Source organism: Colias croceus, chromosome 2 (genome assembly GCF_905220415.1).
Source record: "Colias croceus chromosome 2, ilColCroc2.1".
Classification (NCBI taxonomy): Eukaryota; Metazoa; Arthropoda; class Insecta; order Lepidoptera; family Pieridae; genus Colias; species Colias croceus.
The window spans coordinates 11414943-11441758 of NC_059538.1; the positions used below are offsets into that span (position 1 = coordinate 11414943).

The following is a 26816-nucleotide window of genomic DNA, read 5'->3' on the forward strand; positions in this document are numbered from 1 at the left end:
TGGAGTGATATTCTATCAAATAAGTACACAATAATAAATAAAAACAGTGTTCATTAGCTTAGACAACTGTGTAAAAAATAATATTTAAATATAAATTATCTATCAAACTGAAACATAATATATTTAATGAATAAGATTTCTTTATGCAGTTTTTATTCATCAAAATTGTTTTTACTGTTCTGTGATCAAAATACATAATTTAATAATCACATCACCACATCGAAAAAAAACAATAGATGTAACAATAAGTGCATTTATTATAAAATAAATAAAAATACACTAAAACGGAATAACATCTACAGTGTAAATGCTACGTGAACTCCATTAGAGATAAAATAATAATATTCTTTCTTAAATCTATAAATTCATTTTTTCCTTCTCGTTCGAACAACAGTCCATCCTGGGTCGACATCTTCTTCCATAGGTTCAGGCTCTGAGTTTTGTTGTTGAGATCCAGTTCCATTATTTGTTGCATTTTCTGGCTCATCCTCACCACTACTGCTGGTTGTATCATCGTCAGGGTTGCCATGGCACTAAAAATAAAATAATAATTTGGAGATTATACACGAATATGTAATAACAAACATTGTTCCAAAAAGACGTACATATTTATTTCATTATTAGAAAACAATTGTGGCATTAAAAAAAAATGTGCAATCACTACAAACATAGTCACTTGTCACTGCCTGTCCGACTCTTTATCAGATCTTCAAAACTATGAAACATATTTTGATGCAGTTTCAATAGAAAGAGTGGTTCTTAAAAGTCTAAGTGTATTATTTTTTAAAGTTGTAAAGCAGGGGATGATGCGGGCATTAAGTTAGTCATAACAAAGTAACAAGCTACCTGTGGTGGTACAGATTCATGAATAGGCGTGCTCAACCATTTCTGACATTTTGGCAAGGCTTCAATTCTGTTTCTTAGTTCTTCATGGTGACCATCCTTCAATAAAGTGAGGAAAGTTAGCAGTAATGTTGCAACCTCTGAAAACATAAGTTGTTAAAGTAAGTAAACAGATTGAATAACATAGGAACTTGATTTTGGAATTTGAATACATCAAAAATGGAAGATTATCAATATTCAGTAATAATTTACCAAACTGGAATGCTGCATCTTAGAAATTTTAAGTTAAACAGGAAAAATATATTTCATAACAGAAGTGAAATTAGACAGTAAAATAACTAAGGCTAAATTAACTTATTTTTTGCTTTTCAAAATATACTCTAGAAGTATTTCAGTATCTAGTAATTATTTAATCTATACTAATATAAAGCTGAAGAGTTTGTTTGTTTGTTTGTTTGAACGCGCTAATCTCAGGAACTACTGGATCGATTTGAAAAATTCTTTCAGTGATAGATAGCCCATCTATCAAGGAAGGCTATAGGCTATATAATATAGGAATGGAGCCACGGGGGTGAAACCACGGGGAGCAGATAGTATTGCATAAATATGTATGTAGTAAGCACACACCTCTTGGAGAGTTATCATGGCATACAGTTTCAAATTCTTCATCCATCAAATCCTCTAGTACTTCAGTTAATTCATCTGCATCCACAATATTTTCCACACAAAATCTCGCTACATATACTGACATGAGTTGTGCTGTCTGAAAGTTAAATATAATATGACATTTATGTTACTAGGTGTCTCTATAATAAATTATCTAAATCATTGAAATTACCTGGTGATGTAAAAATATTAAAATGAAAACTAAAAATCAATAAATTATGCTTAAGCATTGTAAAACAATAATTCGTACTGTTTATGATTGTAAATTGTAATAATTTAATTTGATCGCCGTACAAACTATGCTACAATAATTCAGTTTTTGTTATTATTTTCTCTTTGACGCGGCATAAAGAGGTGACCGTATACAGAGTGTTTATGAACATCTCTTAGGAAGGGCTTTATTGAATAAGTATTATAAGATTTGCGAGTCCATAAAACAATTATATTTATTTACCTTTTCCCCGCCAGGCGCACCCATTCCATGTTCTACGGCTAACTGTAATGCCGTCCAATTGTTGAGAACGAGATCCACGATCGGCTTAAAGTCATCATACAACATTTTTATTTGTGTTGGAAAGACTTATTAATCAAGAAATAATCCTCCGTTGCTGGGTTAGTTCGATCAAAACATTATACACATTTCACACTTAAACATAACCTCTCTCTCCTAAAATATCGTCGATCGATAAATGTCAAAATCCAAATTCAAAATATGCCAAACGTCAATCTAGTGTGTTATTTTTTTAAAGTACCTATTTCTTGTTGCAAGAACAATTATTTTTATTTATTACTTAACTTGACCTAAGCCTAAACGTGTATATTATATTATTGTAGTCATAGTATTGGGTGGTATTGCTAATATTAATTAAATAATATTTAAATGAATTTTGCACGAAACAAGGTTAAATTTTACTATAAATATGATATCACAGAATAGTAAAAACTGTTCACATGGATAATTTTGTGGATAATTGAGATCTTATTCTTGTATGCAATATGCATTATTGTGATCATGGAACTATAGTCATACTGGAACCCAAACTCCTAAGAAAAAATAAAAAACTGATAGAATGACCGCAAGTAACCCCTGTTTTCCCCATAGGGTAGCCAGTGTGATTGTAAATTTTTCCCCTTTTGACGTGCATTAAAAATCGACTGTCAGTATAATAGGTCTATATGACAAAAATCATTAATAAAATCCGCTAAAAAAATGAAATTTAAACGAGATTCATGCAGGTTTGCTTTTCCATTGAAATAACAAAGGTTTACAACTTTTAAAATGGATTGCTTATCGAGCACGCTCATAATTTTTTTCCCATATTTTGAATTATGTTATGAAAATCGTTGCGCGGCAGCCCCAATTCTAGGTGTCAAATAATGTTTACTGCAAAATGGCGGATGTTTATATTCATTTCGTGAGTTTGTTCTTGTATTTTGGAATTATTCTGAGCCAAAATTAATAGAAATGATTGTAAATATATTGTGCGCGGTTGCAAAAGTGAGTGGCAGCCAGGATGTGATATTATATTTCATTCGTAAGTACAAAAAACCATCCATAAACTACGCTTCATGTAAAATTGTAGTTTAGTAATATTTCTACTTTAATTGTTGTTAAATCTGGAATAATAGATCGAAGTTGTGATTATAATGTTAATTTCGATTAGGTTTTTTCCATTTAACATCGTTATTTGCTTATTATTAAATGTTTCATGATTGTAGTAAATATTAGACTAGGGTGTCCATACTTTATAAAATTGTGTATATAATATATTTCGGTACGGTATTTTATATGAGGTAAAAGAAAAGGAGAAGTCTTTCTCCACTGGCTACGTCTTAATTGGCGTGACAGTTAATGGTATAAAAACGTTGTTTACTACTTTTATATAATGATATATTGTAAAATCAAAAACTCAAAGTACATAATAAATAGTACCTACCTACTGAAATAGAAGCACTAGACAACAGCACAAATTTTGTGTTTTCTGTATCTAAATGACATTTTTATATTTTGCAAATAATCTTCTTTTCTCTTTACAGGTTTCCGTCCAATCTAGCGGAACGCTAACGCATGGCGAAACGCATGGCTAAATAGCTAAATATAGTAGAATTAAAAATATCCTGTTTTGAAAAAGCGAAGATATTATGCAACATTCATTTTAAACCAGCACTTGGACAGTGCGGCGGATGTTGCCTGTAACCTCATAGGAGGCCATGTCCCAGCAGTGGGAACGTAATATATACGTTACGGGAAATAAAATGTATGGGAGGGTTTAAAGTTACATTTTTAGATATTTCTCGTTATATTAAAAAAAGTTATTATTGTTATTTTCGTTTCGTTTCGTTTCGTTAAGTGTGCACTTAACGATTACACCCTGAATATATTATATATTTTGTTTTTTATTGTATCATAGGGAAGCGCAAGACCACGATCTCATATTTCAAGTACTCTTAAAACTATTTAAATACTAAAGGGTATGGAATAATTAAAATATTTTCAGTGAACCGATTTCGTTATTTTTTATTGTTATTGTATCTTATAATTTGCAATTTTGTAAAGGCAGTTGGCATTGTAATGATAAATAAATATTATTAAAACGCATTGATATTTTACTTCATTAATCCTTAAATCTAGTATTACAGTAAAATTTTTATACAAATAAAATTGATGTATCCATAATTTTTTCCTTAATATCCTGAATTTTTTATCTTTATACTCACCCCACGGAAATATAGATATACTATATATATTTCCATGACTCATCCTAGCTAGAAAGAGACGGAGGGGAAACGATAATTTTCAAGGTCAAATTTCTTGACTGCACTTTTTCTTTGGGAGTGTGGGTTCCAGTATGTATATAGTTCCGTGATTGTGATCATCCAGATCAAAGACATCGTGACAGACATCAAAATATAATATTTATAATCTGTGATTATCATAGACAACTGCTGATTTAGGCTGATTTTGATTTAATGTGATTATGACAGGTTGATGACAGCAATAAGCTACATTCTGTCGACTGTCAGAAATTTTGTAATTTGTAAATAATTCGCGCGCTCCGACAGTTTTTATTTTGTAATTTGTATGTAATATTTTAGGTACATCAGCCATGTATTTAATATAAACGTATAATAAATATAAACGTTTAGCAATATGTCGGAAGATATAAACGTTACCTTTATAATCCCGAAAAATTTGGCGAGTGAAGATGATTGTTCCGAAGAAATGAAGTTGGCGTATACAGTGAGTTAAATTGAATATTATTATGTTCTGACTGTGAATACTAATATAATAGTAGTTTAGAATGCTTAATCAAAGACCTGTTCAAGTATAACGTTTAAGTGTAACTTTATCTGCTTAGCATAATGAAGTTAAACGAAAGGTTAGATATTATGTTGACGTTATTTTGTTGCAAATTATATTTGCTCAGTAATGATTTTTAAGTGTAGGATACAAACGATTGATCAATTGAATACAAATATAACATAAAATGTCAAGAAATACTAAGAAAAGAGTCTACTATTCCTGTATATCTATACTTTTAGGCCTGTGAACAACATTCTGGAGGAGGTATTCAAGCCCAATGGGTACAGGAAACACAGTGGAAGAAATTCGATGGACTCACAAAAAGAAATGTGTTTGTTTTGTCTGATTTTGCTGGTGAACTCTTTGAGAGATTGAAGTTGACAAAATGCTTGTAAGTATACACCTATCTTATTATAATAATTTATTCGTAAATAAATATTAAATATAAATATATTTGAGTTTATAACTTAAATGGTTTTAAATGGTGAATGTTGAAATTTATTTGAATTCATTCATGTAACAAATAATGATTAATATCAGTTTTTTCCTCAATAAAATAAAATATGTTATTATTATTATTGATAATAGGCTTGTCCTTTATCAATTTTAAACATACAGTATGTCATGAATGTCTTTAACTTGAACTTAGACAAACAGTTTTTTGTTTTAGATTGGTTGGTCCCCGATGTTTATCATGCTGTCTCACAGAGGGGACTCCAATTCCCTCTGGTCCAGAACCTGTGTATACTATAGCTATGAGAGGCATTGTAGTCACTGCTAGTGGCTTGTCTAAGCAACAGAAGGTTAGTTTTTGTACTACTGCTAGTGCTAATGGGTTATGTTTATACATTTATACTAGTGGTCCGCCCCGGCTTCGCCCGTGGTACCTACATGTTTACGTTTTTTTTTCATAAAAACTATCCTATCTCTCAAGTTGGATCGAACTGCACATGGTGTGCGAATTTTATTATAATCGGTTAAGTGGTTTAGGAGTCCATTGAAGACAAACATTGTGACACGAGATTTATATATATTAAGAATTACATATGATTTTTGTGCAAAATTATTTATTAAAAAAAAATTATATGTATATTTTGTTAGTTTTTTGTGGTATTAATGTGAAGTTTAATAAAAAATATTGTGTGTGTGTAATAAGTAAGCTTATAATTGAATTATTTATCAAAAATATACTGTCAACTGTCAACACGCGCAATTGTGCTGTTGAAGATTTATTTAGTTATATGTGTTTAAACTTTGTTATTTTATGTGTGAACATTATTAAAAGTGACTCTTACCAGTGATAATCCTGTGACATTATTAGTAGTGCATAGTGTTCAGTGTTTATCCAGAAAAACTGTGATTAAAATCAAAATCGTGACATTCCGTTTTTTCGAAATTTTTCCACTACCCTCATAATTTTTGATAATTATTTGATCCATAATGTCATAATGTCATTTGACGTTTGGAAAATCAATCATTAGTGTTGCCATATAATAAATTTAAATTTGCCATGAATGGAAAAAATAGTAGTAATCTTACTGGAGTTAAAAATCAAGCTCCTGGTCAACAAGATAAGAATTCAACTCAAAGTACAATATCACCTAAGAAACCAGTGCGAGGGAATAATATTACCAATAATAAGAAAACCCTAGCTCAACAAGTATTTCACCCATCTCTTTTTAATAGACAGAGATCTATTTCACTTGTGGATTCGGTATCAGAAGAATGCGGAGGAACATCGTCTACCTTACTAAGTTCAGAGCTAAATTCAAACACCGCAGAAATGCCTGGTCCAGATTCTGAAATGCTTACCTCTGAAAAGCAGCCACCGGCTTGGCAACGCGTCCCTTGGAGCAAAAAACGAAAAGTTTCTGAGCTATCACCACCCGGACCTTCAACTCAAGTTGGAAATAGGTTTGCTAACCTACCCATCGATCTCACTGAAGATGAGAATAATGCGCCAATACCAGTGAGCAAGCCTCCCCCCATAATTCTCTATGGCATTGAGGATCTTAATGAGCTCACAAAACTTATAAGTACAGCTGTAAGTCGATCTGAGTTTAACTACAGAATAGTAAACAAAAACATCATTAGAGTAATGATGAATACTATAGAAAGCTACAAGAAAGTTATTTCGGTTATACGAGAAAACGGTTTAATCGGCCATACATTTACACCTAAAGATTCCAAATGTTACCGTTTTATCATTAAAAATCTTCACCACAGCACACCGCACGAAGCTATTCGAGAAGCAGTTGAAGGTTCCAACAACAAAATTGTAGGTGAAATTATTAATGCTCGCTATGGTCCAGAGAAATTACCAACGTCTACTTTCTTTGTGTGTGTTGAACAAAGTATAAATAATCGCGAAATCAAGAATATTCAATATATCTACAACCAAAAAGTTAAGATAGAAGATCCACGTAAATCTAATTCCATTGTGCAATGCCAGAGATGCCAACAATATGGACACTCCAAAAACAATTGTATGCGTCCGTACAGATGCGTCAAATGTGGTGAAGGACACAAAACCTCAGAATGTATGAAGAAAGACAGATCAACACCGGCTAAGTGCGCTTTATGTTCTTGTAATCACCCGGCCAACTACAAAGGATGTGAAGTATATAAAGAGATTTTAGCACGCCGTAATAAACCTCGCACTACAAGGACAAACCATAACAATATTACAGCTCCGCCCACTGCTAGCCCCAATATTGTGCCAACCCCAAACGAAATGCATCAGAGAACTTATGCCTCAGTTGTTTCTGGAGAAAGATATAATAGTAATCAAGAGCTAAGGCAGGACACCCAGGAACAAAACAACAAGTTAGAACATATCCTAATAAAACAAAGTGAAAAGCTAGATATTCTCATTCAACAAATAGGCTCCTTGGTGAGTCTTATCTCTACCCTCATTTCAAAAATTAAAAAATGACTTCTCTTGCTATAGCTGCCTGGAACATAAACGGCATTACTCCCAACACAAATGAACTAGAAATATTTCTTAAAGAAAACAGGATTGACGTCTGTCTTATCTCTGAGTCACATACAACAGAAAGAAGTCAAATATGCATACCTGGTTTTTGTGTTTATTTTACTTCTCATCCCGATGGCGTTGCACATGGTGGTTCTGCAGTTGTCGTAAAAAATAGTGTAAAACATTGTCTATTGGAACCTTTTCCTGCAAAACACCTGCAAGCTACAACTGTAAGAGTAGAAGACCGTCTCGGTGCTATTAATATCTCTGCTGTCTACTGTCCGCCTAAACATAGAATTAGTGATGATATGTTCACCTCGTATTTTCGCACTCTTGGTAAAAGGTTTATATCAGGAGGAGACTGGAACGCGAAACACACACATTGGGGCTCTCGGCTTACGTTAACCAGGGGACGCGAACTTAAGAAATCTGTGGACATTAATCATCTAACAACATTGTCAACAGGAGAACCACGTACTGGCCCACGGACAATAACAAAATTCCGGATCTTCTCGACTTCTTCATCATAAAAAATATCTGTCCAAAATACACTCAAATCGAATCCAGTCTTGACGGATCTTCAGACCACACTCCAATTATATTAAGACTTAGTATAGGTATTATAAATTGCATTCCAAATAACGACACGCTTTACAATCATAAAACAAATTGGGTGAACTTCAGACAATACCTTGAAGAAAATATCACACTAAAACTTCAAATGAAGTCGGCAGATGAAGTAGATAATGCTTGTCTTTATATTACAAACCTCATTCAAGTGGCTGCATGGATAAGTACTCCTGAACTAAAACACAAAGCATATAATACTCCTACTCCTATTGAAATTCGTGAAAAAATTGCTGAGAAGAGACGACTTCGGAGAGTCTGGCAGATATCTAGAAACAGAACAGATAAAAGTCGCTTAAATCGTGCTATTAAGGACCTTAAAAATCTTCTCAAAGAAGCCAGAGATAATTCTCTAAAAAGTAATCTCGAAAGGATGTCTCCTGAAGCTTATGGAGTCCACTCGCTCTGGAAAGCAACTAAAAATATTCCACAACCACAGAATTGTTCTCCACCCATTAGATCAAACGACTCATGGGCGCGCACTGATCAAGAGAAAGCTGATGTCTTCGCAAGCCACCTAGCTAACATCTTTAAACCAAATGAACCTAATACACCCGAGGATTCCGAAATAGACACCATCCTTAAGCAAGATGTTCAACTTTGTCCACCCCTGCGCCTAACAACGCCACGTGAGCTATCCAGACTTATCTCTATAATGGACTCCAAAAAAGCTCCAGGCTTCGACTTGATTAACGCTAAGATCCTAAAAGAACTCCCACGAAAAGCAATCGTCTTCCTCACTATTCTCATAAATAGCTCTCTTAAAATATCGTACGTTCCTGCTCTTTGGAAAATATCGCAAATTGTAATGGTTCCCAAACCTGGGAAACCAGCTAATGAAGCACAATCTTATCGTCCTATCAGCCTTACTCCGATCTTATCCAAGCTATGGGAAAGAGTAGTTCTGCATAGATTGAAAACAGATCTACAGCAAGTTCAGTTGATTCCAGACCATCAATACGGATTCCGAGACCAGCACTCCACGGTAGAACAGGTTCATCGCGTTTACCAAATTATTAGGGAATGTCTTGAAAATAAGGAATACTGTTCGGCCGCCTTCCTCGATGTCCAGCAAGCTTTTGATCGAGTGTGGCACAGGGGTCTACTTTGCAAGATCAAACTGTTTTTACCTCACTCCTATTACTTACTTCTTGAATCTTACCTCAGCGAAAGGATGTTCCAGGTAAAGGTTCATGATGCCAGATCATCTCTCTTCGCTTGCTTAGCTGGTGTCCCTCAAGGATCTGTACTAGGCCCGGTCTTATATAATATTTTCACTAGCGACCTTCCCCAACACCCAGGGGTATCTATAGCAACATTTGCCGATGACGCCGCATTTCTAGTATGCAATCCAGATCGAGAGAAAGCTAGCTATATTCTTCAAAATCAGCTAAATAAAACCCAAGATTGGCTAGATAAGTGGCGCATAAGAGCAAGTGCGCCTAAATCACATCACATCACATTTGCACTTAGACATGGTCTCTGCCCGCCTGTCCATTTGGGCCAAGAAACTCTACCACAGTCTAATTGCGTGAAGTACCTTGGCTTCTACTTGGATCGTAGGCTCACCTGGAAAGATCATATAAAGAAGAAGAAGACAGAAGTTAACTTCCGCTTCAAAAACTTACTTTGGCTCTTAGGTAGACAATCCACACTTTCTCTAAGCAATAAACTTAGAGTGTACTGCGCAGTAATAAAACCTATTTGGACATATGGTATTCAACTCTGGGCCTCCGCTAGCGAATCCAACCTAATGTGCATGCAAAGGGTGCAAAACAAAATCTTAAGAGTGCTCACAGCAGCTCCATGGTTCACTCGCAACTCTGAAATTCATGAGTACTTAGAAATGCCTACAATTAAGGAAGAAGCTACTAAATACCTCAAGAAGCATAAGCAAAGACTTGTAATGCATCCAAATCCACTCTCCCAGCAATTGCTTAAACTAAAACCCAGGAAACGTCTGAAAAGAGCTAATGTTGATGTTGAGCTACATTAGAAAGGGGAATTAGGGCACTGGTTCTAGTTCTCAAATCGCCAAATTATTCTGTCCAAATATCTGCTCATAGTCCGTTGACTGATCGCAGATGTCAATTAATAAAAAAAAAAAAAAAAAAAAAAAAATTATCAGAATAATGGTTCTATTAATGAATAATACAATGGTATTACTTATGATTTCATAATAAATATATCTATCCTACCTAATTCTATTCCTTCTTTGATCAAAATATCCAAAACCCACCTGCAGATTTATATACTCTGCAAATATAATAAGATTTGCAATACAAAACAGTACAAGGTTATATTTGACCATATTATTGTACCCTGATATTATATTATTTACCCAGTTATTTATAAACATATATTTTATTATCTTTTAGGAGAATATTAAGAAGAAGGTGCATTGGATGGGAGGTATCTACAGCACAGTATTGACAGAGGAGACTACACATCTCATCTCTGATACAGTTTTATCAGATAAATATATTGTACGAACAAACTGTTAATAATTTTCTTTTGTAGTTGATAGTGTTTTTCTTATGTTATATCTGTACTAGGTTTTTGGGCTAACTATATGTCATCTTCATTTACAATATTATATCTCTAAAGTAAACAATTTTTATGGCACAGAATTACCTATGTTAACCTTAAGAATTAAGAAAATAATTTATCATCAATATTTAGGTGTAAATATATTATTATATTCAATATTTATTTTAAATTAATAATTATTTATTTTAATATGCATATTTACAATAATAAATATTTTACAGAAATCAGTGGAAAAAGGTATACCAATAATGAGCGAAACATGGGTTGAAGCTGTGTGGGAGGCATCGTTACAGTTAAATATAAATGGATCTTCATCAGACTTTGATAGTCATTGCCTGCCACCGTTTACAAATTTGCAGGTAAAATTGAGTTGGAAGAATTTTTAATATGTGGGGCATTTCACGCGAAGCGGACACAGATTTCGGGGTCAGGTTTCCGATTTCGGTTATATTTTAGTATGTTACACACCTGTATATATCCTCGGTATGTATACGAAATATTTTTGCATTTAGAAGCTTAGTTTTTAAAATACAGGTCTTTGAAGATGTCAGCAAGCGCGAGGCATGTGACTTTGAATGTAATTATCAGTTCAAGAAAAGGATTTTTTTAATGAATTGATGACTGAATAATTATCCCCATTAAAAAACCTTTTTATTCTCATATTTTGAATTTCGAATTTATTTTTAAATTCCTAAGAAAAATTACAAAATTTTTGTCTTTGTAATTTTATACGAACTTAGCATATTTTTAAAATTTTTTAAGATCATTAAATAAATGGCTTATATTATGCTTAAACTTCATGCCAAGTTCTAGAGTGGTCATCGCAGAAGTTTCGAAGCTACATGTATTATAATGGCGAAGCGCGGCAATATCATTTGGCATTCGCGAAGGCATTTGCGAAGGCATTCGCGAAGGCATTTGCGTAGGCATTCGCGAAGGCATTCGCGATGGCATTCGCGAAGGCATTGGCGAAGGCATTCGCGAAGGCATTTGCGAAGGCCTTCGCGAGAGTTGTAGAACGTGTAACACAACAAAAGTGAAATTGGATAAGTTAGTGGGGTAACTAATTGGGGTGCTATACTCATTTTTCTTACAGTTCATGTAACATAGAAGCCTCAGCTATTTTCTTTTTTCGTGTGTAATTTTTTAATTCGAATTATTCTTATTCACCACGAAATAGATCCAAAAATCTTCAGCCGTTTGGTCGCTGGGCGTATGACACTTGTTAGTTGTTAGTCAATCAATTTAGAGGTAAATAATACTAATTATAAAGGTCGCATTTTCTGTGTCGCCTGTCGACTTTCGAGAATCGAGTGTGAAATTTCTTACGGATATTAAGCTTAGTAGTTAGTACTTAGTAGGTACTTCAATTTTTAGATTTGGTTAGGTATCTATCTACCTTCCATGTCAAAGCTAGAGTGGGGCAAGCGCCCCACCCTGCCCCACCGTGGCTACGCCCATGCTAAAATATAACCGAAATCGGAAACCTGACCCCGAAATCTGTGTCCGCTTCGCGTTAACTTAATTTTGTATTTTCCATTGAACCAATTAAAATTCTATTTTTGATAGTTTTTATCATTATTTATCATTCATTCATTTATTTGTCTTTATTAATTAAGTTTATTTTATATCTTTATTAGGTTACTACATCGGGGATATCAAAACGCGAAAAACAAACAATAATGAAATTAGTAAATGAAAATGGTGGATCATTTTCTGGAGCTTTCCAGAGCGAGACAACAGACGTTGTTGTGCTTACTAAGTAAGTTTCTATTTGAAATATTCACTTTTCTCAAATATTTGCAAGAATTTTTTATTCAAATTGTTATTTGTATAACAAACACTATAACAATAGATTCAAATAATTTTATGTATGCAGAAATAATAGATTTTTGGCAACAAAAGAAAATCAAAATATCACGCTAAAAATAACAAGAAATATTTGACCAAAATCATCTATTAGAATTTTTAGTTTTAAATGCAAAGCTAAAAATTTTCATAAATTTATCATCAAGTTTTTTTCTAATTTTATTTTTTTGTAGAGAAGGCATAGGCAGCGAGAAATACAAGGCCGCATTGGAATACGGCAAAGCATGTGTGCTACCATCTTGGGTGATAGATTCCGCGGCCCGTGGTGTTGCTTTACCATTGCTAAAGTATAAGGTTGCTGGAGCCTCTACGTCCTCACCGCTTGCTGAACATAGACTTCCTGACATGAGTGAGTTGTTTTTATATACATGTGCGATATGAGTGGGTTATGCGCAATATGAGTGAGTCGTGTTTATAAACGTGCCTGATATGAGTGAATTGTTTTCGATATGAGTTATTATTTATTGGTACACTTTGGTCATATTACCACTGAAGTATATGTGGCTAGTGCTTCTACCTCCTGCTTACCGCTGATCAGTGAGCTGTGTGTAATTTCAGTCCTATAACTAATAACATGAAGGTGATGGTGATAAAATACAAAAAGACAAAAGTGACACTGAATTTTTTTTTTTCAATTCATAAGAATGCTTAAATAATCATAAATACCTTTAGGTAAATACCTTTTATACCAATTTTTATCCATCATCAGGTTTGAATTTCTCGCGAATAACGAACTTGAGGCCGCCAAGTAACTTTGTGGATGAGACACGGTCAGCGGATGTAACCACTCTCTCTGGCAGAATGAAGGTAAGTTATGTTTAAAATTTGATGGTTTAACGTGGGTCACATTGTGGGTCACATCCTAATTTATTTTGTTACGTGGTTTTATTCAATTTCCAGCTATCGCAACAAGTCAAGAAAGCGGATACGTCAATGGATAGAGATATTGTTGAAGCGTTTGAGAATTTTGACATGAGTCTGATCAAGAAGGCTGGACCAATTTTTGATGGATTTTGTGTGAGTATTTATTTTATTTAAAAAGATGATTTTTTCTTTTTTTAATACTAGTGTGGTTGCTATCATCATACTCAATACGTATTTTAAAGTGAAACTTATTACATCGTCTCAAACTTTTTGGTCTGTGTAGCGCATGTCGCGTGACGCACGATACGTACGATAATTATCGTACAAATACGATAATTTTTAGTTAAATGTCTATAGTGTGAAAAAAAGTTTCACTTTTACCGTGGTTTCATAAAACTACACAACATTTTTTTTTTCAAATCTTGTGAACGGCGTGTTATTTTGAGGATAAAATGTTTGAAATGTTCCAGATATGGGTGACGGGCATGGAGGGCGCGTGCCGCGAGCGCGCCGCCGCGTGCGTGTCGCGGTGCGGCGGCGTGCGGTACGACGCGCCGCACGAGCGCGTCACGCACACGGCCGCCGGCTCGCAGCGCGCCGCGCACGCCGCCGCGCGGGCCCTGCCCGCCGCGCCCGTGCTGCGCGCCGCCTGGCTGGCGCACAGCGTGCGGGCCGCCGCGCCGCTGCCGGAGGCGCAGGTGGGAACAGCAGCCCCATGAGGTCACAGCTGGCGGGCTCATAGTTTGTGTTGGCCTGGAGACGGGCAGCTGCTGATGGGGTCACGGACGAAATCTACCTATACCCGTGGTCGTTGATGCGGCTTGACGGAATACAGTGGGGTTTTAGTCGGTATGAATCCGACATAACCCACGGCTCCTTCCCCGGGGGCCTTTGGAAGATTTCCCCACTATAAAAAAAAGGTGCGTGGGGCGGGGGGGGGGGGGGGGGAGCGGCCCGTGCTGCGCGCCGCCTGGCTGGCACACAGCGGCGACACAACGACATCACCCGACACACACCATCGAGTTTGAATTTGCGTCGTTCGTTTAGTTTTATTTTACACAAGCTGCGCTCCACGGTTTCACCCACGTACCTCCGCTCCTGTTGGTCTTAGCGTAATAATATAAAGCCTATAGCCTTCCTCGATAAATGGGCTATCTAACACTAAAATAATTTTTCAAATCGGACCAGTAGTTCCTGAGATTAGCGCTTTCAAACAAACAAACTCTTCAGTTGATTTGTAGATTGTAAAAAAAATTATTATTTTTAATTAAAAAAACACTATCTCCCTTCCAGTATCTCTTTGACACGCAAGCCACTACTCCCGTTAAATCTCGCAAGCCGCCAATGGAACAAGCGTCTCCAATGAGCAAACGCAACTTGCAACTTTTACATGAACCGCTCAACTTACCTCCTCCGGAGCCTGTGGAAGTCGCACCTGTGGATGATATTGTTAACCATTATTTGAGTCGTGAGTATCTAATACCCTTTTACCTTAAAAGGAGAAATTCTTGTTTTTGTGTGTTTGTACATATTACCTAAGGGTACTTAGGTACTTCATCACTTAACCAATGATAGAACAATACATGATGTGAAAACAGTCTTATATTTTTTCTACACTGTTTTTTTTGGAAATAAATCAATAAATATAAAAGTGTATATTTTATACACTAAATACGTCTACTATACATTAAAATAATGCTCAATTTTATAGAAAACTTAGAACCACAAGAGAAAACGCCAGAGCCCGTACCAGTCCCAGTATCAGATGACGTCACTAATCAGAATCCTGATATCACAGAAGATATTGGAGATGATCCCACTGAAGAAATCGAACAGATATTTAGAGGTAAGTCTTTAATATTTTAAATTAAAGAAAGTACATTTTTTGCCTATTCAATTTCTTCTTCAATGAAACACTTATTGTTAGCAACAATTATATACAAAAAAAAAATATTCTTTAAAAAAGTTCAATGAGGGCAGAATTTCGGTCTTTGGAAATTCGACTTTAATTTCATGAAAATAAGGTTGAAAATATTTTGCATATTTTGATTGAAGGCTGTTAAAATTTATTACTTTTATAGTAGAGCCATTTTAATAGGCAACATTTGACAGTTCAATAAAATTCAAAAACGTAACCTAGTAACGACGACATAGAATAACATGATATTTCGTTTTGTTAGAACTGCACATTTGCTTAACTTTTTTCAATTATGATTACATATTTATAATAATAATGACCGATACAAGTAATTTTAAGATTTCATTTTACTGATAAACCATACTAAACATAATAAACAATTTCTGAATTGAAGAACTGACGTCGCTACAATTTTGTGTCAATAAACCTTTTTTCTTTTTAAATACCAGAGACGTTACTCTAAAAATCGAAATCTGACATCTAGAATCGAATGCATTGATTACTTGTGAATAAAAATCATCATAAATTAATAAATTCGATTGACAAATGTTTCAAATCCGTATCGATTAATTCACTTTAATCGATGTTTTTAAGCAGGTTACCTCTCTTCGAAGATAAAATTGATAGACGTCAAATGTTGCCTATTAAATTGGCTCGACTATAGTAAGTTCTGAATACATCCTAAACTTAAGCCAATAAGTGTAGTCGACACTTGCGTTTGTTTCTTTTGACTAGAATGTTGATAAAAACATTCGAAAACAGTTTAAATTTGTTTTTGAATACAGTTGTTAAATGATCGAAGATTAAGATTTGTAACACATGTTAATTTTTAGGTATTAAAATCGAGGTGCAAGGTCTGGAAGAAGAGGCGATAAGTGAAATAGGCGCGGAGGTATCGGCGGCTGGCGGTCTGTTGGTCGCGAAGGGGGGTGGGGGGAGTTACCGACTCGTGCCACTAGACTGGGACTGTGATGATGATAATATTGAATATATTACTGTGTTTTGGATTGTAAGTAGTTTTCATTATTGTGATTTGTGATGATGACAATCTATACTAATATTATAAAGCTGAAGAGTTTATTTGTTTGTTTGGTGTAATTCTTTCGGTGTTAGATGTCATCACGCTAAGACCAACAGCAGCGGAGCAATTCTGGTAAAACCGCGAGGCTCAGATTGTATAGAATATATCACTATGTTTTGGATTGTTAATATTGCAATTGGTCGCAAATTTCCATATAATTTTGGTGGATAGGCAGGTAGTATTTATTTGCATGGCAATTTGTATAATAAGATTTTAGATTATTTATAAATTGTGAAAATACATTTTTTTTATGTTAGGCAAGCATTTGATCATCGCTTCGCCTGATGGAAAGCGACAAGCGTGGTCTAGAATGGAGCATGTTTGCCTAATAAGTGTGAAACATTTAACGATTTTGAATCGTGGAAGTCTGTATCCATTTGTCCATCTTCTAACAACATAACTATTTCTCTCATATGTTAAAGATTAATTCATTAATATCTTCCTCAACAGAAAGACTGTCTCAGCCAGCAAGAGCTGGTGCCGCTTCAGTACTACCACAGACCTGTCTCCATACCGCAGACGTCTGGCCCCGGGCCGTTGCACGGAGTGGTGGCCAGTCTCAGCACTTACAGTGGGCTGGAGAGGGCATTCCTGGACGAGCTGGCCAAGCTACTGGGCGCTACGTGAGTGTTTCTTGTATTATTATTGCCTCACTGCCTGCTCTGTGTTGCGACGTGATGTTACGTGTTGTGACGTGATGTTACCTGTTGCGACGTGTTGTTACGTGATGCAATGTGATGTTACGTGTTGTGCCGTGTTGTTACATGCTGTGACGTGTTGTTACGTGCTGTGACGTGTTGTTACGGGCTGTGACGTGTTGTTGCATTTGGCGACGTGTTGTTACGCGCTGTGACGTGTTGTTGCGTGTGGCGACGCGGGTGTTGTGTGGCGACGTGATGTTACGTGTGGCGACGTGTTGTTACGTGTTCCGACGGGATGTTACATGTGGCGACGGGATGTTACGTGTGGCGACGTGTTGTGACGTGTTGGTACGTGCTGTGGCGTGTTATTGCGTGTGGCGACGTGTTGTAACGTGTGTCGGCGTGTTGTTACGTGTGTCGGCGTGTTGTTACGTGTTCCGACGGGATGTTACATGTAGTTACGTGTGGCGACATTATGTTACATGTGGCGACATGTTGTTACGTGTTTCGACGGGATGTTACATGTGGTGACGTGTTTTTACGTGTTCCGATGGGATGTTACGTGCGGTGACGTGTTTTACGTGTGGTGACGTGTTGTTACGTGATGTTACGTGTTGCTACATGTTGCTACGTGCTCCTGTATGTTGCTACGTGCGGTTGCGTGTTTGGTAATTGAATTGTCATTTGTTATATTTCTCCTTAAATTACTATTTTATTTGGATTCAGTATAAAATGTTCTATTACTAATTTACTACAGAACGCAACTGCGCTTCTGCCGGCGCACGACGGCCACAGCTCTCGCGTCGACGCACCTGATCTGCCCCACGGCGAGCGGCGACAAGTACCTGGGCGCGGTGAAGTGGGGCCTGCCCGCCGTGCGCGCGAGCTGGCTGCGGGCCTGTGCGGCGGCGGGCCGGCGGGTCAGCGAGCGGCCGCACCTCGTGGGCGATACCGTAGGTGAGTGCGCGGCGGGCCGGCAGGTCAGCGAGTGGCCGCACCTCGTGTGCGATACCGTGGGTGAGTGCGCGGCGGGTTGGTGGGCCGGCGGGCCAGCGGGTCGGTGGGTGAGTGCACCCGGCTGAGTGGCCGCAGACTGCCGGCTGTTGCGTGACGTCACGTGGCAGGGGCGCACACACCGGTAGTAGCGGCCTGCTCGCTGTGCGCAGGTACCGGTGTTCACGTGACACATATGATTTTAGCTTATTGGACTTATCTACTCGTAATGTGTCGTTTAAAGTGGTGTTCTTGAATATTAAAATGATTGTTATAATTTTCTGAGCTATAATGGTAAAAGTATGTGAACCACTTGTAACAAAGTTTTTTTTTGTAGGTTGGAAATAAACTATTTATTTATCTATTTCAGCACCAATTCTAGAAAATCCTGAAGAGTCCCCACAAGCCAAAGAGCTTGAGAACAAAAGCGAGACAGGGATGGATATAGGAAAAGACAAGCAACAAGAGAGAGACAAAGAGAACGAAATGTTGCCGCCCGCTGATACACACGTGCCGAGGAAGAGTTTAGCGAAAGATGATACGCCGAAAGCTGATCAAAATGGTATCTTATAGCTTTTTTAAATACTTATAGCGTTTTTAAATATTTATAGCCTTTTATAAATACTTTTTTTTAATCGGTTATGTGCGAGTCGGACTATGGGTTTCATACAAATTAACTTCTCATTTTTTTTCTCTAAATGACCCTTATTGTTTTACACTATTGGTACGAAGTTTCCATAAAGCACAATTGTGCTAAGGAATGGACAAGGATTTTCTGTCATTGTGAAAAATTCCATACAACTTCGTTGTAAGAAGATTAAAAACCAATCCCTTTAGGCTATTGTTTCAATATAAAATAAAAAAAAGACGTGTGGCACTCGGGTACTGCCGCGGTAAAGCTATTGCATGCTATGCCTTCAAGCCACACCTCCGCCCGTCGGAGTGGGGAGCGTGAGGTATCTTCGTTACGGTATTTCTGGATTCGGTCCCCGCGCTCAAGGCCCACGATAGAAACTATGCAATAGCATCACTACATAGTATAAAACAAAGCCGCTTTCTCTGTCCATATGTCCCTTTGTATGCTTAAATCTTTAAAAGTACGCAACGGATTTTGATGCGGTTTTCTTTAATAGATAGAGTGATTCAAGAGGAAGGTTTTAGTATATAATTTATTAGGTTTTAGATAAAGCGGGCGAAGCCGCGGGAGGTAAACTAGTAACAATATAAATAAATAATTTCAGACGACATGTCGCCCGCGTCACGGTACATAGCGATGGCCCGACAGGGTCTGCTCGGCGGGGACTCGCAGGAGACACCCAAAAGGGTGCAGGAACTTCAAGAGACTGATAAACAAGGTAAATTTCTTTGACATATCATAGACAAGATTTGTAATTTCGCCGTTATTTTGAAAAAAAAATTTTTAAATTCCAATGTTAAAAAAATAATTTGAAATACAGCCACAGTGGGCATAATTTTGGCAGTTATACCTCTTAGCATTCAAAATTATTGTGTGATTGAAGTGTGTACTGTGTACACTATGTGTATTTGAAGATTGTTAATGTTTGAAATACCCACAATAATTGTCTATGCTTGTATTTATATATTCCCTTCAGTCTCATAAAGGGTGCTAGGTGATATTAATGTTCCATGTCCACTATATAAGTATTTATTAGTTATAAAATAAATAAATATTTCAGGAGAATTTTAACACACGGCACGATCTGATCCCATACTAATCTTTCGCTTGTGTTATGGAAACCAGATGGCTGATAAACATACATACATAATTTTAAATAAATACTTATATAGATATAATTAACACCCAGACACAGAGCAAATATCACACAAATATTTGCCCCGGGTGGGAATCGAACCCACGACCTCTGGCTTGGAAGGCATTGCTACTGCCAACCGGTCAGTCAAGTTTCCGCTTACTACTTTTATTTTATTTCACTGTCTTCTTTAATGTGAACATTTTGGTTTTCTTTGTTGTATTTTATTAACCTTTTTAATAAATATTTTCTCTCAACATCCATAGAAATGGCAGTACGCACACCAGACGAAGCTTTATCCACACCAAATTTAGCCGTATATAGTCCGACCACCCGGCGCCGCTTGCAAGCGTTGAGACGCGGGGAAATGCCCTCTGATCCAGTGCGGACGCCTACCGATCCTTGTGAGTATAACATTCATTAAAAAAACGACGTGTATCACTCGGGGACTGCCGCGGTAAAGCTAACATGCTATGCCTTCAAGCCACACCTCCGCCCGTCCCCGTGGGGAGCGTGAGGTTTTTTCGTTACGGAATTTCTCGATTCGGTCCCCGCGCTCAAGGCCCGCGATAGAAGCTATGCCATAGCTTAAAAATGAAAATCAGTTCCCTTTCAATTTATCAGTGTGTATCTTTCTTCTCGCTCATGTTAAATGTTGTACCTAAATGCGATATTTCTTTAAGATTTGACTCGTATTCTTAAATTATTGTATATTATGATAATTTATAATTGTCATTTAAGTCATTGGGTAAGTAAAGGATTGGTTCAATATTTATTTGGATTTTGGAAAATAAAAATTAGAATGTTTGATTATTTCAAACTTAAACATTTATATATTCAACTAGATTTTTTTAGAAGCGCTTTTGAGTCGTCAAAATACAGAAAAATAATAATGTACCAACTTTGAACCGATTAGAATTAATGACTAGAAGTGAGTTGATTTATTTCGACAACAAAAGTAAATTGGTGGAGTATTCGCACTAAATATGTCTTCAGAAATGTTAAGTTTTGTATTTTCAATAATTTCAAATAAATATTTGTTGTGTTACAGTTGCGCGACAAATAGAAACCCCAGATAGTGGTTTCGGCGCTGCATTAAGGCCGGGTTCGGGAAGACTATCTCCAGAGTCTAGGAAGAGATTGTGGAAGGTGGTCAACGAGCTGCCATCGAAGCAAGAGCCGCCTAAGGACAAACAGACGGTAAATATGAATGAATATATGAATGAATGAACTTTATTGCACACACAAACAAATTGCAAAATAGGCAATGAAAAGGTGATAAAAGATTAGCAGTAAAATTAATAAACTTATCTAACAGTAGCACTGCAGAATTTTTCAATGAAATACATACAAACATTATGTTGGAGTCACAAATTAAAAAAATATATTTTCGGTAAAATTTCGTAGTATCGTATTATAGTAAGAAATAAAAGTAGTCTTTGATTTAAAAGTCTAGGTATAGAATTGTTACGAAGATATAAAGATCTCATACGTCTACCCCATAACTCTAATCAATTTTATTATAAACTAGTGGTCCGCCCCGGCTTCGCCCGTGGTACATATTTCGCAATAAAAAGTGGCCTATGTCCGTTCTCGGGTATCAAAATATCTCCATACCAAATTTCATGCAAATTGGTTCAGTAGTTTAGGCGTGATTGAGTAACAGACAGACAGACAGACAGAGTTACTTTCGCATTTATAATATTAGTATGGATTAAGTAATAATAATATTCAATGCTAATGTTTACCCTAAAATGTAATAAACTTATTATTTACAGCCTTTATCGGAGATAATGAATCGATATCTCGCGCAGTTCAACGGCAACTCATCAACTCCGCCTTCAGGACATACGGTTGCTCCTAGAAAATTGCACTTACAAGTGAGTTAGTGAGTGAGTGAGTGAGTGTGAGTGAGTGACCTTTTTATCACTACACATGTCTTTAATAAACTCAAGAAACTTATTAAAGCGTTTTTACATTATAATGTTTCCTTTTTAGGATGATGTCGAAACACCACCTCCTAAGATGGCCAGAATGTCACACACTCATCAAGTAGGTGCATAGTTTAGGATTAGTAATTTTTGTAATAAATTTAAACCCTATAAAAAATTAAATCTAATTCTCGTAATTGATATAATTTTCGATATAGAGCAGGAGCATTTGAACAAATAATAAGTGAGTCTAATATTTTATTTATTTATTTTCATAGAATTCGGATATCGCAGTTGTTAGTAAAAAATAAAATTAATACATAGTATGTATTAATGTTAGTAATTACATCTAATATGATGCCGGTCTGATTACACACCTTTTTCGTTATAGCTATCTCAATTCTATTCTATTTATTATCATTCAGAGTCCCAGCTGTATGAACATCAATGAAGACGCAAGCGACAGCACCATCAGCAACAACAAAACCAACATCAAAAGCACCAACAATAAAAGCAACAGCACTAGCAACATCAACACTCCTAGCAACAACATTAAAAGCAACAGCAACACTCCTAGCAACAACAACAACAAAAGCAACACGTCTAGCAACAACAGCAACACGCCTGGCAACAACAGCAACAAGTCCAGCATTCCCGCGGCAGTAGATGCTCAATTACAGAAACTTAGTGCGGCATTAAGTAACCGACTCAGTTCGCAGCGAGCGAAGCGAACGCGGGACTCTGTTAGTGTTACGCCTGGTGAGTGATTTTGAATCTTATGTGTACGTGATATGGTCGATATTTGTTCATAAATTTCGACATCAATTACAACAGCAACAAGTCAAGTATACCACTAGCAGTGATGTTGAATTTTGAATTATATGTGTATAGTTATAAGGTTGATCTTTGTTTGCAGTGCCGATATTTGTTTGTGATGTTTTATTTAAGTTTGGTTTATATTTGTGAGCTAATCCAATACAGGGTAGCCCACCGTCCCATACCCGATGTAAGGTCAAAGGGACTTATAGTTTACTCTGACTAAGGAAAACAAAAGGACGTCAAAAAAAGAGTATATATTTTAATAAGTGCTTTCAAGCTTAGTATACCGACGATTGGGAAATTGTGTACATTATGTTAATATGTGACATTAGAAATAGAAATAGAAAGCGTTTTATTTGTAACCATGTAAAAAAAATCTTAGTAATATAATACACAAAACCGAAAAAAAGACAGCAATGGAGGCAAAAAGGACTCCCCGTCAGCAAAGCAGCAACCATTATTTAAAATGTATTGCTGCACTGATTTTCAGAGGAGACCACACATACATAATGTTTAGGTAGATATAAGGATCGACACGAACATAATATATTTGCGATAAGTTTTAGAAGATACTTAGTACTAAATACGTTTTTTTCAGTCCAAGGTCCAGAAGTAGAAGCAGGTCCGGAATCGCAACCGAACACAGTGGGCTGGGACGATACAACACCACAGCGCAGCGACGCGGCCACACAGCCAGACATCAAACGTTTCATGCTGTCGTCTAATGTGGATGTGAGTTTATTAGTTTTGGTATAGCCACATCTATACTAATATTATACAGCTGAAGAGTTTGTTTGTTTGTTTGAAGCGCTAATCTCGGGAACTACTGGTCCGATTTGAAGAATTATTTCGGTGTTAGATAGCTCATTTATCGAGGAAGGCTATAGGGTATATATCATCAAGCTACGACCGACAGGAGTGGAGCCACGGGGGTGAAACCCCGCGGAGCAGCTAGTAATATATAACAGGACTACGTACAGAAGGTTCACTCTCTAACAAAAGTTAACTTTAGGCATAAATATGTAATAGGTAGCTGTATAGCTATAATAGCTCAGGGTTGCTACTCGCTGTCGATTTATCATAGCTACGCGTACATGTCACGCGACCAACGCAGTGAGCGCGAGTGTCATACAAATAACATTGGCCCCAAATGTGAACCCTGGAGTACACGTAATGGAATAGAATTTTTTTTAGAAATGTTACATTGAATTTAAACGTTGAATACGATTCAGAGGTACAGAGAAACACGCCATTGATGAAGTGACCCATTGATACTAATATCTGTGATGTTTTTGAGCAATATTTCATGGTCAAATAAATCAAACGCCTTGCTGAAATCTTTTCATATAAAATCTTACTATCTCTAAAATAAACCTCACCAAAATTTGTTCTGGTACATTTCTAAGCTTATGACAAACAATAATATTCCAGATGAGGTTTACATTTATGTACAGTTTTGATCTAGGCCCGTGTTACGTATTTTCCGGCATTTTTCAAGTTTTACTATCGAATATTCCAGAATCGCGAAGAGATCATCGCGATGATAGAGCACTTGGGTGGCGAGGTTTGCGAAGGTGCAGAGTTGGACGCGAACGCTACGCACTTGCTGTGCGCTCTGCCCGGGCGCAGCGAGAAGATGCTCTGCTCGGTGGCGGGCGGCAAGTGGGTGCTGCACCCCGCGTACGTGGCGCGCAGTGGGGCTGCCGGCCGCTTGCTGCAGGTGCTGCTCAATCTATATCTACACTAATATTATAAAGAGGAAAAATTTGTTTGTTTGTTTGTAGTGAATAGGCTCATAAACTACTGGACCGATTTTAAAAATTACATTATCCACGAGTAATATAGGCTATACATTATCACGCTAAGACCAACAGGAACGGACACACAATAAAAATATTTCAGGACAATTTTCACACGGCACGATCTGATCCCATACTAAGCTTTCGCTTGTGTTATGGGAACCAGGTGGCTGATAAACATACATAATATATTATTTTAAATAAATACTTATATAGATAATTAACACCCAGGCACAGGGCAAATATCTATGTTCATCACACACATATTTACCCGGATGGGAATCGAACCCACGACTGGCTTGGAAGGCAGGGCCACTACAAACCAAGCCAAACCGGTCAGTCGAATACTAATATCTTATGCTACATTATGTGCTCTGCCCGGCGCAACGAGAAGATGCTCTACTCGGTCCGAATCATAATTATTCATCAATTGTTGCCCCCATCAGACTTTGTTCTACGATAATTTCCCCTTTTCGTGTTTTCTATGTTAAAAATTTAAAATTGTTCGATCCGCTTTCTCTCGTATTTTACGCTTGGCAACACATCTTGCTAATCATTTTTATGGAAATTATAACTCATAAAACAAAAAGTAATTTATGAAACGTACGCTGATATTTAAATTTTATAACTTTTCTAGCAATTATTTTGATGATGATCACTCAATAATTACAGGAAGAAGAATACGAATGGGGCAATCCTCTAGCGACCACCCTACCCCCCCTCTCCGGGGGGGAAGCAAGCCTTGCTAGAGCTGCGTATCGCTGGCGCAGTGCTGTGTCCCGTGGGGCCCCCGGGCCATTCGCGGGGCTCGTAGCACTGTTACACGTACCGGCGCCGAGGAGAAGATTGCTGGCCAGGCTGTTGGAAGCTGGAGGTGGTACTGCGCCTGATGAACAGTAAGTTCTTATTTCCTGGATTGGCTTGGCTGAAGTGTCTTATGCTGAATCGCCCTGATGGCATCGTAATAAGGACGAAATTGCCGGATGTAAAGTGAGTTCTAGTTGCGCTACTGTACGTGTCGACGGTGGCACCACGTTTCATATTCGTCGATATGATATGGGATAGTAGACCTTAGATCACTGTAATAAGGACGATATTAGCAAATGTACTAGTGGTGCTGCTGCACGGTCCGGCGTTGGCGCCTCGCCAAAAGTGCAGTGAGTGTGATATATGGGAAAGGCCCCGGGGCTTTTAGCGGGGCTCGTAGCACTGTTACATGTACCGGCGCCGAGGAGAAGGCTGTTGGCGAGGCTGTTGGAAGCTGGAGGTGGTAACAGTAAGTTCTTATTTCCTAGGGATAAGGTTGAGATTGGCTTGGCTAATGTGTAATGTGCTGAGGCGCTCTTATAACATTGTAATAAGGACGAAATTGGCTGATGTTAGCTGCGCAACTGCTGGTAGAACCGCGCTTAGAATAGTAGACCTTTTGCCATTGTGATAAGGCTCAAATTAGCGTAGTAAGCGTTATGCATTGGTGGGTCACGGCGGCTGCTGGTACGCTCGTTGGAGATTGGTGGTGGCACCGCGCCTAATGTGGAGTGAGTATGATAAGGGAATGTCGATCTTGTGGCATAGTTATACGGGTGAAGTTAGCATGTCATAATATAAGCCTTAAATATTTTATACCCCTCGTTGGTAATGAATATGGAACAGCGCGGTTACGTGGATATAAGAATTTTATTTACATTTCCTTAATGATTTATTTAAAAGTGCAAAATAAACATTTTGTAGTACATTTTCTATCCTTTGTCCTACTTAAATAAACAAATTTTATTTCCAAAAATCTCAATTTTCTCCAATTTTTTCCAGACCACCTTACTCCAACGACGAAGTGACGGTCTGCTTCGCTGATGTGAAGCGTCTCCCACTATCAGAACAAGATACAAGGTGGCTGATATCTAAGAGAATTCCCGTGTGCGCTCCTGTACTATTATCATCGTATCTCACTGAAGAAACACCCCCTAATCCATGGGAACATTGTCTTCCGGAATTTAGACCTAATTGAATGGGAATAAAGATTATTTTGTATTGAATTTGTGTTTTATTTCTGGAATTTTCGATAGTCTTAAAATTATTGTTCATTTGTCTATGTCAGTCAGGTGCAGTTAATGTAAAAATTAATTAAAACACATGGAAATCTGTCTAACCATTATCGAGTTAAA

At 37.1% G+C, this 26816-nt stretch overlaps 2 protein-coding genes and 1 long non-coding RNA gene across 3 annotated transcripts; 2 read left to right on the top strand and 1 right to left on the bottom strand.

The window, feature by feature from the left end:
- Positions 1-239: 239 nt before the first annotated feature.
- Positions 240-2201, bottom strand: LOC123701153 (pre-rRNA-processing protein TSR2 homolog). The gene is made up of 4 exons (XM_045648550.1): positions 1964-2201; positions 1471-1606; positions 847-983; positions 240-533 (listed from the first exon to the last, which is right to left on the bottom strand). The coding sequence occupies exons 1-4, from the start codon at positions 2066-2068 to the stop codon at positions 366-368; spliced, it is 546 nt and encodes a 181-aa protein (XP_045504506.1). The 5' UTR covers positions 2069-2201; the 3' UTR covers positions 240-365.
- Positions 2202-2663: 462 nt separating this feature from the next.
- Positions 2664-4108, top strand: LOC123701159. The gene is made up of 2 exons (XR_006752694.1): positions 2664-3044; positions 3547-4108. It is a non-coding gene; the product is annotated as an uncharacterized LOC123701159 (long non-coding RNA).
- A 445-nt stretch (positions 4109-4553) lies between these two features.
- Positions 4554-26687, top strand: LOC123701164 (DNA topoisomerase 2-binding protein 1). Its single transcript, XM_045648561.1, has 26 exons — positions 4554-4750; positions 5053-5204; positions 5484-5616; positions 10796-10903; positions 11189-11326; positions 12608-12729; positions 13010-13185; positions 13546-13643; positions 13737-13853; positions 14171-14398; positions 14994-15168; positions 15412-15546; positions 16452-16627; positions 17150-17322; positions 18098-18297; positions 18704-18895; positions 19575-19688; positions 20372-20509; positions 21157-21305; positions 21884-21985; positions 22104-22157; positions 22462-22795; positions 23454-23587; positions 24375-24575; positions 25327-25550; positions 26464-26687. The coding sequence occupies exons 1-26, from the start codon at positions 4661-4663 to the stop codon at positions 26657-26659; spliced, it is 4059 nt and encodes a 1352-aa protein (XP_045504517.1). The 5' UTR covers positions 4554-4660; the 3' UTR covers positions 26660-26687.
- The last annotated feature ends 129 nt before the right edge of the window (positions 26688-26816 follow it).

Coding starts and splice junctions, on each gene's coding strand:
- LOC123701153 (XM_045648550.1), bottom strand. CDS start 2,068: ATGTTGTATGATGACTTTAAGCCGATCGTGGATCTCGTTCTCAACAAT. Junction 1,607..1,963: donor GTGCGCCTGGCGGGGAAAAG/GTAAATAAATAT, acceptor TTTAACTTTCAG/ACAGCACAACTCATGTCAGT. Junction 534..846: donor ATGAATCTGTACCACCACAG/GTAGCTTGTTAC, acceptor TTTTATTTTTAG/TGCCATGGCAACCCTGACGA.
- LOC123701164 (XM_045648561.1), top strand. CDS start 4,661: ATGTCGGAAGATATAAACGTTACCTTTATAATCCCGAAAAATTTGGCG. Junction 13,644..13,736: donor CTCTCTCTGGCAGAATGAAG/GTAAGTTATGTT, acceptor TTCAATTTCCAG/CTATCGCAACAAGTCAAGAA. Junction 14,399..14,993: donor CGCCGCTGCCGGAGGCGCAG/GTGGGAACAGCA, acceptor TCTCCCTTCCAG/TATCTCTTTGACACGCAAGC.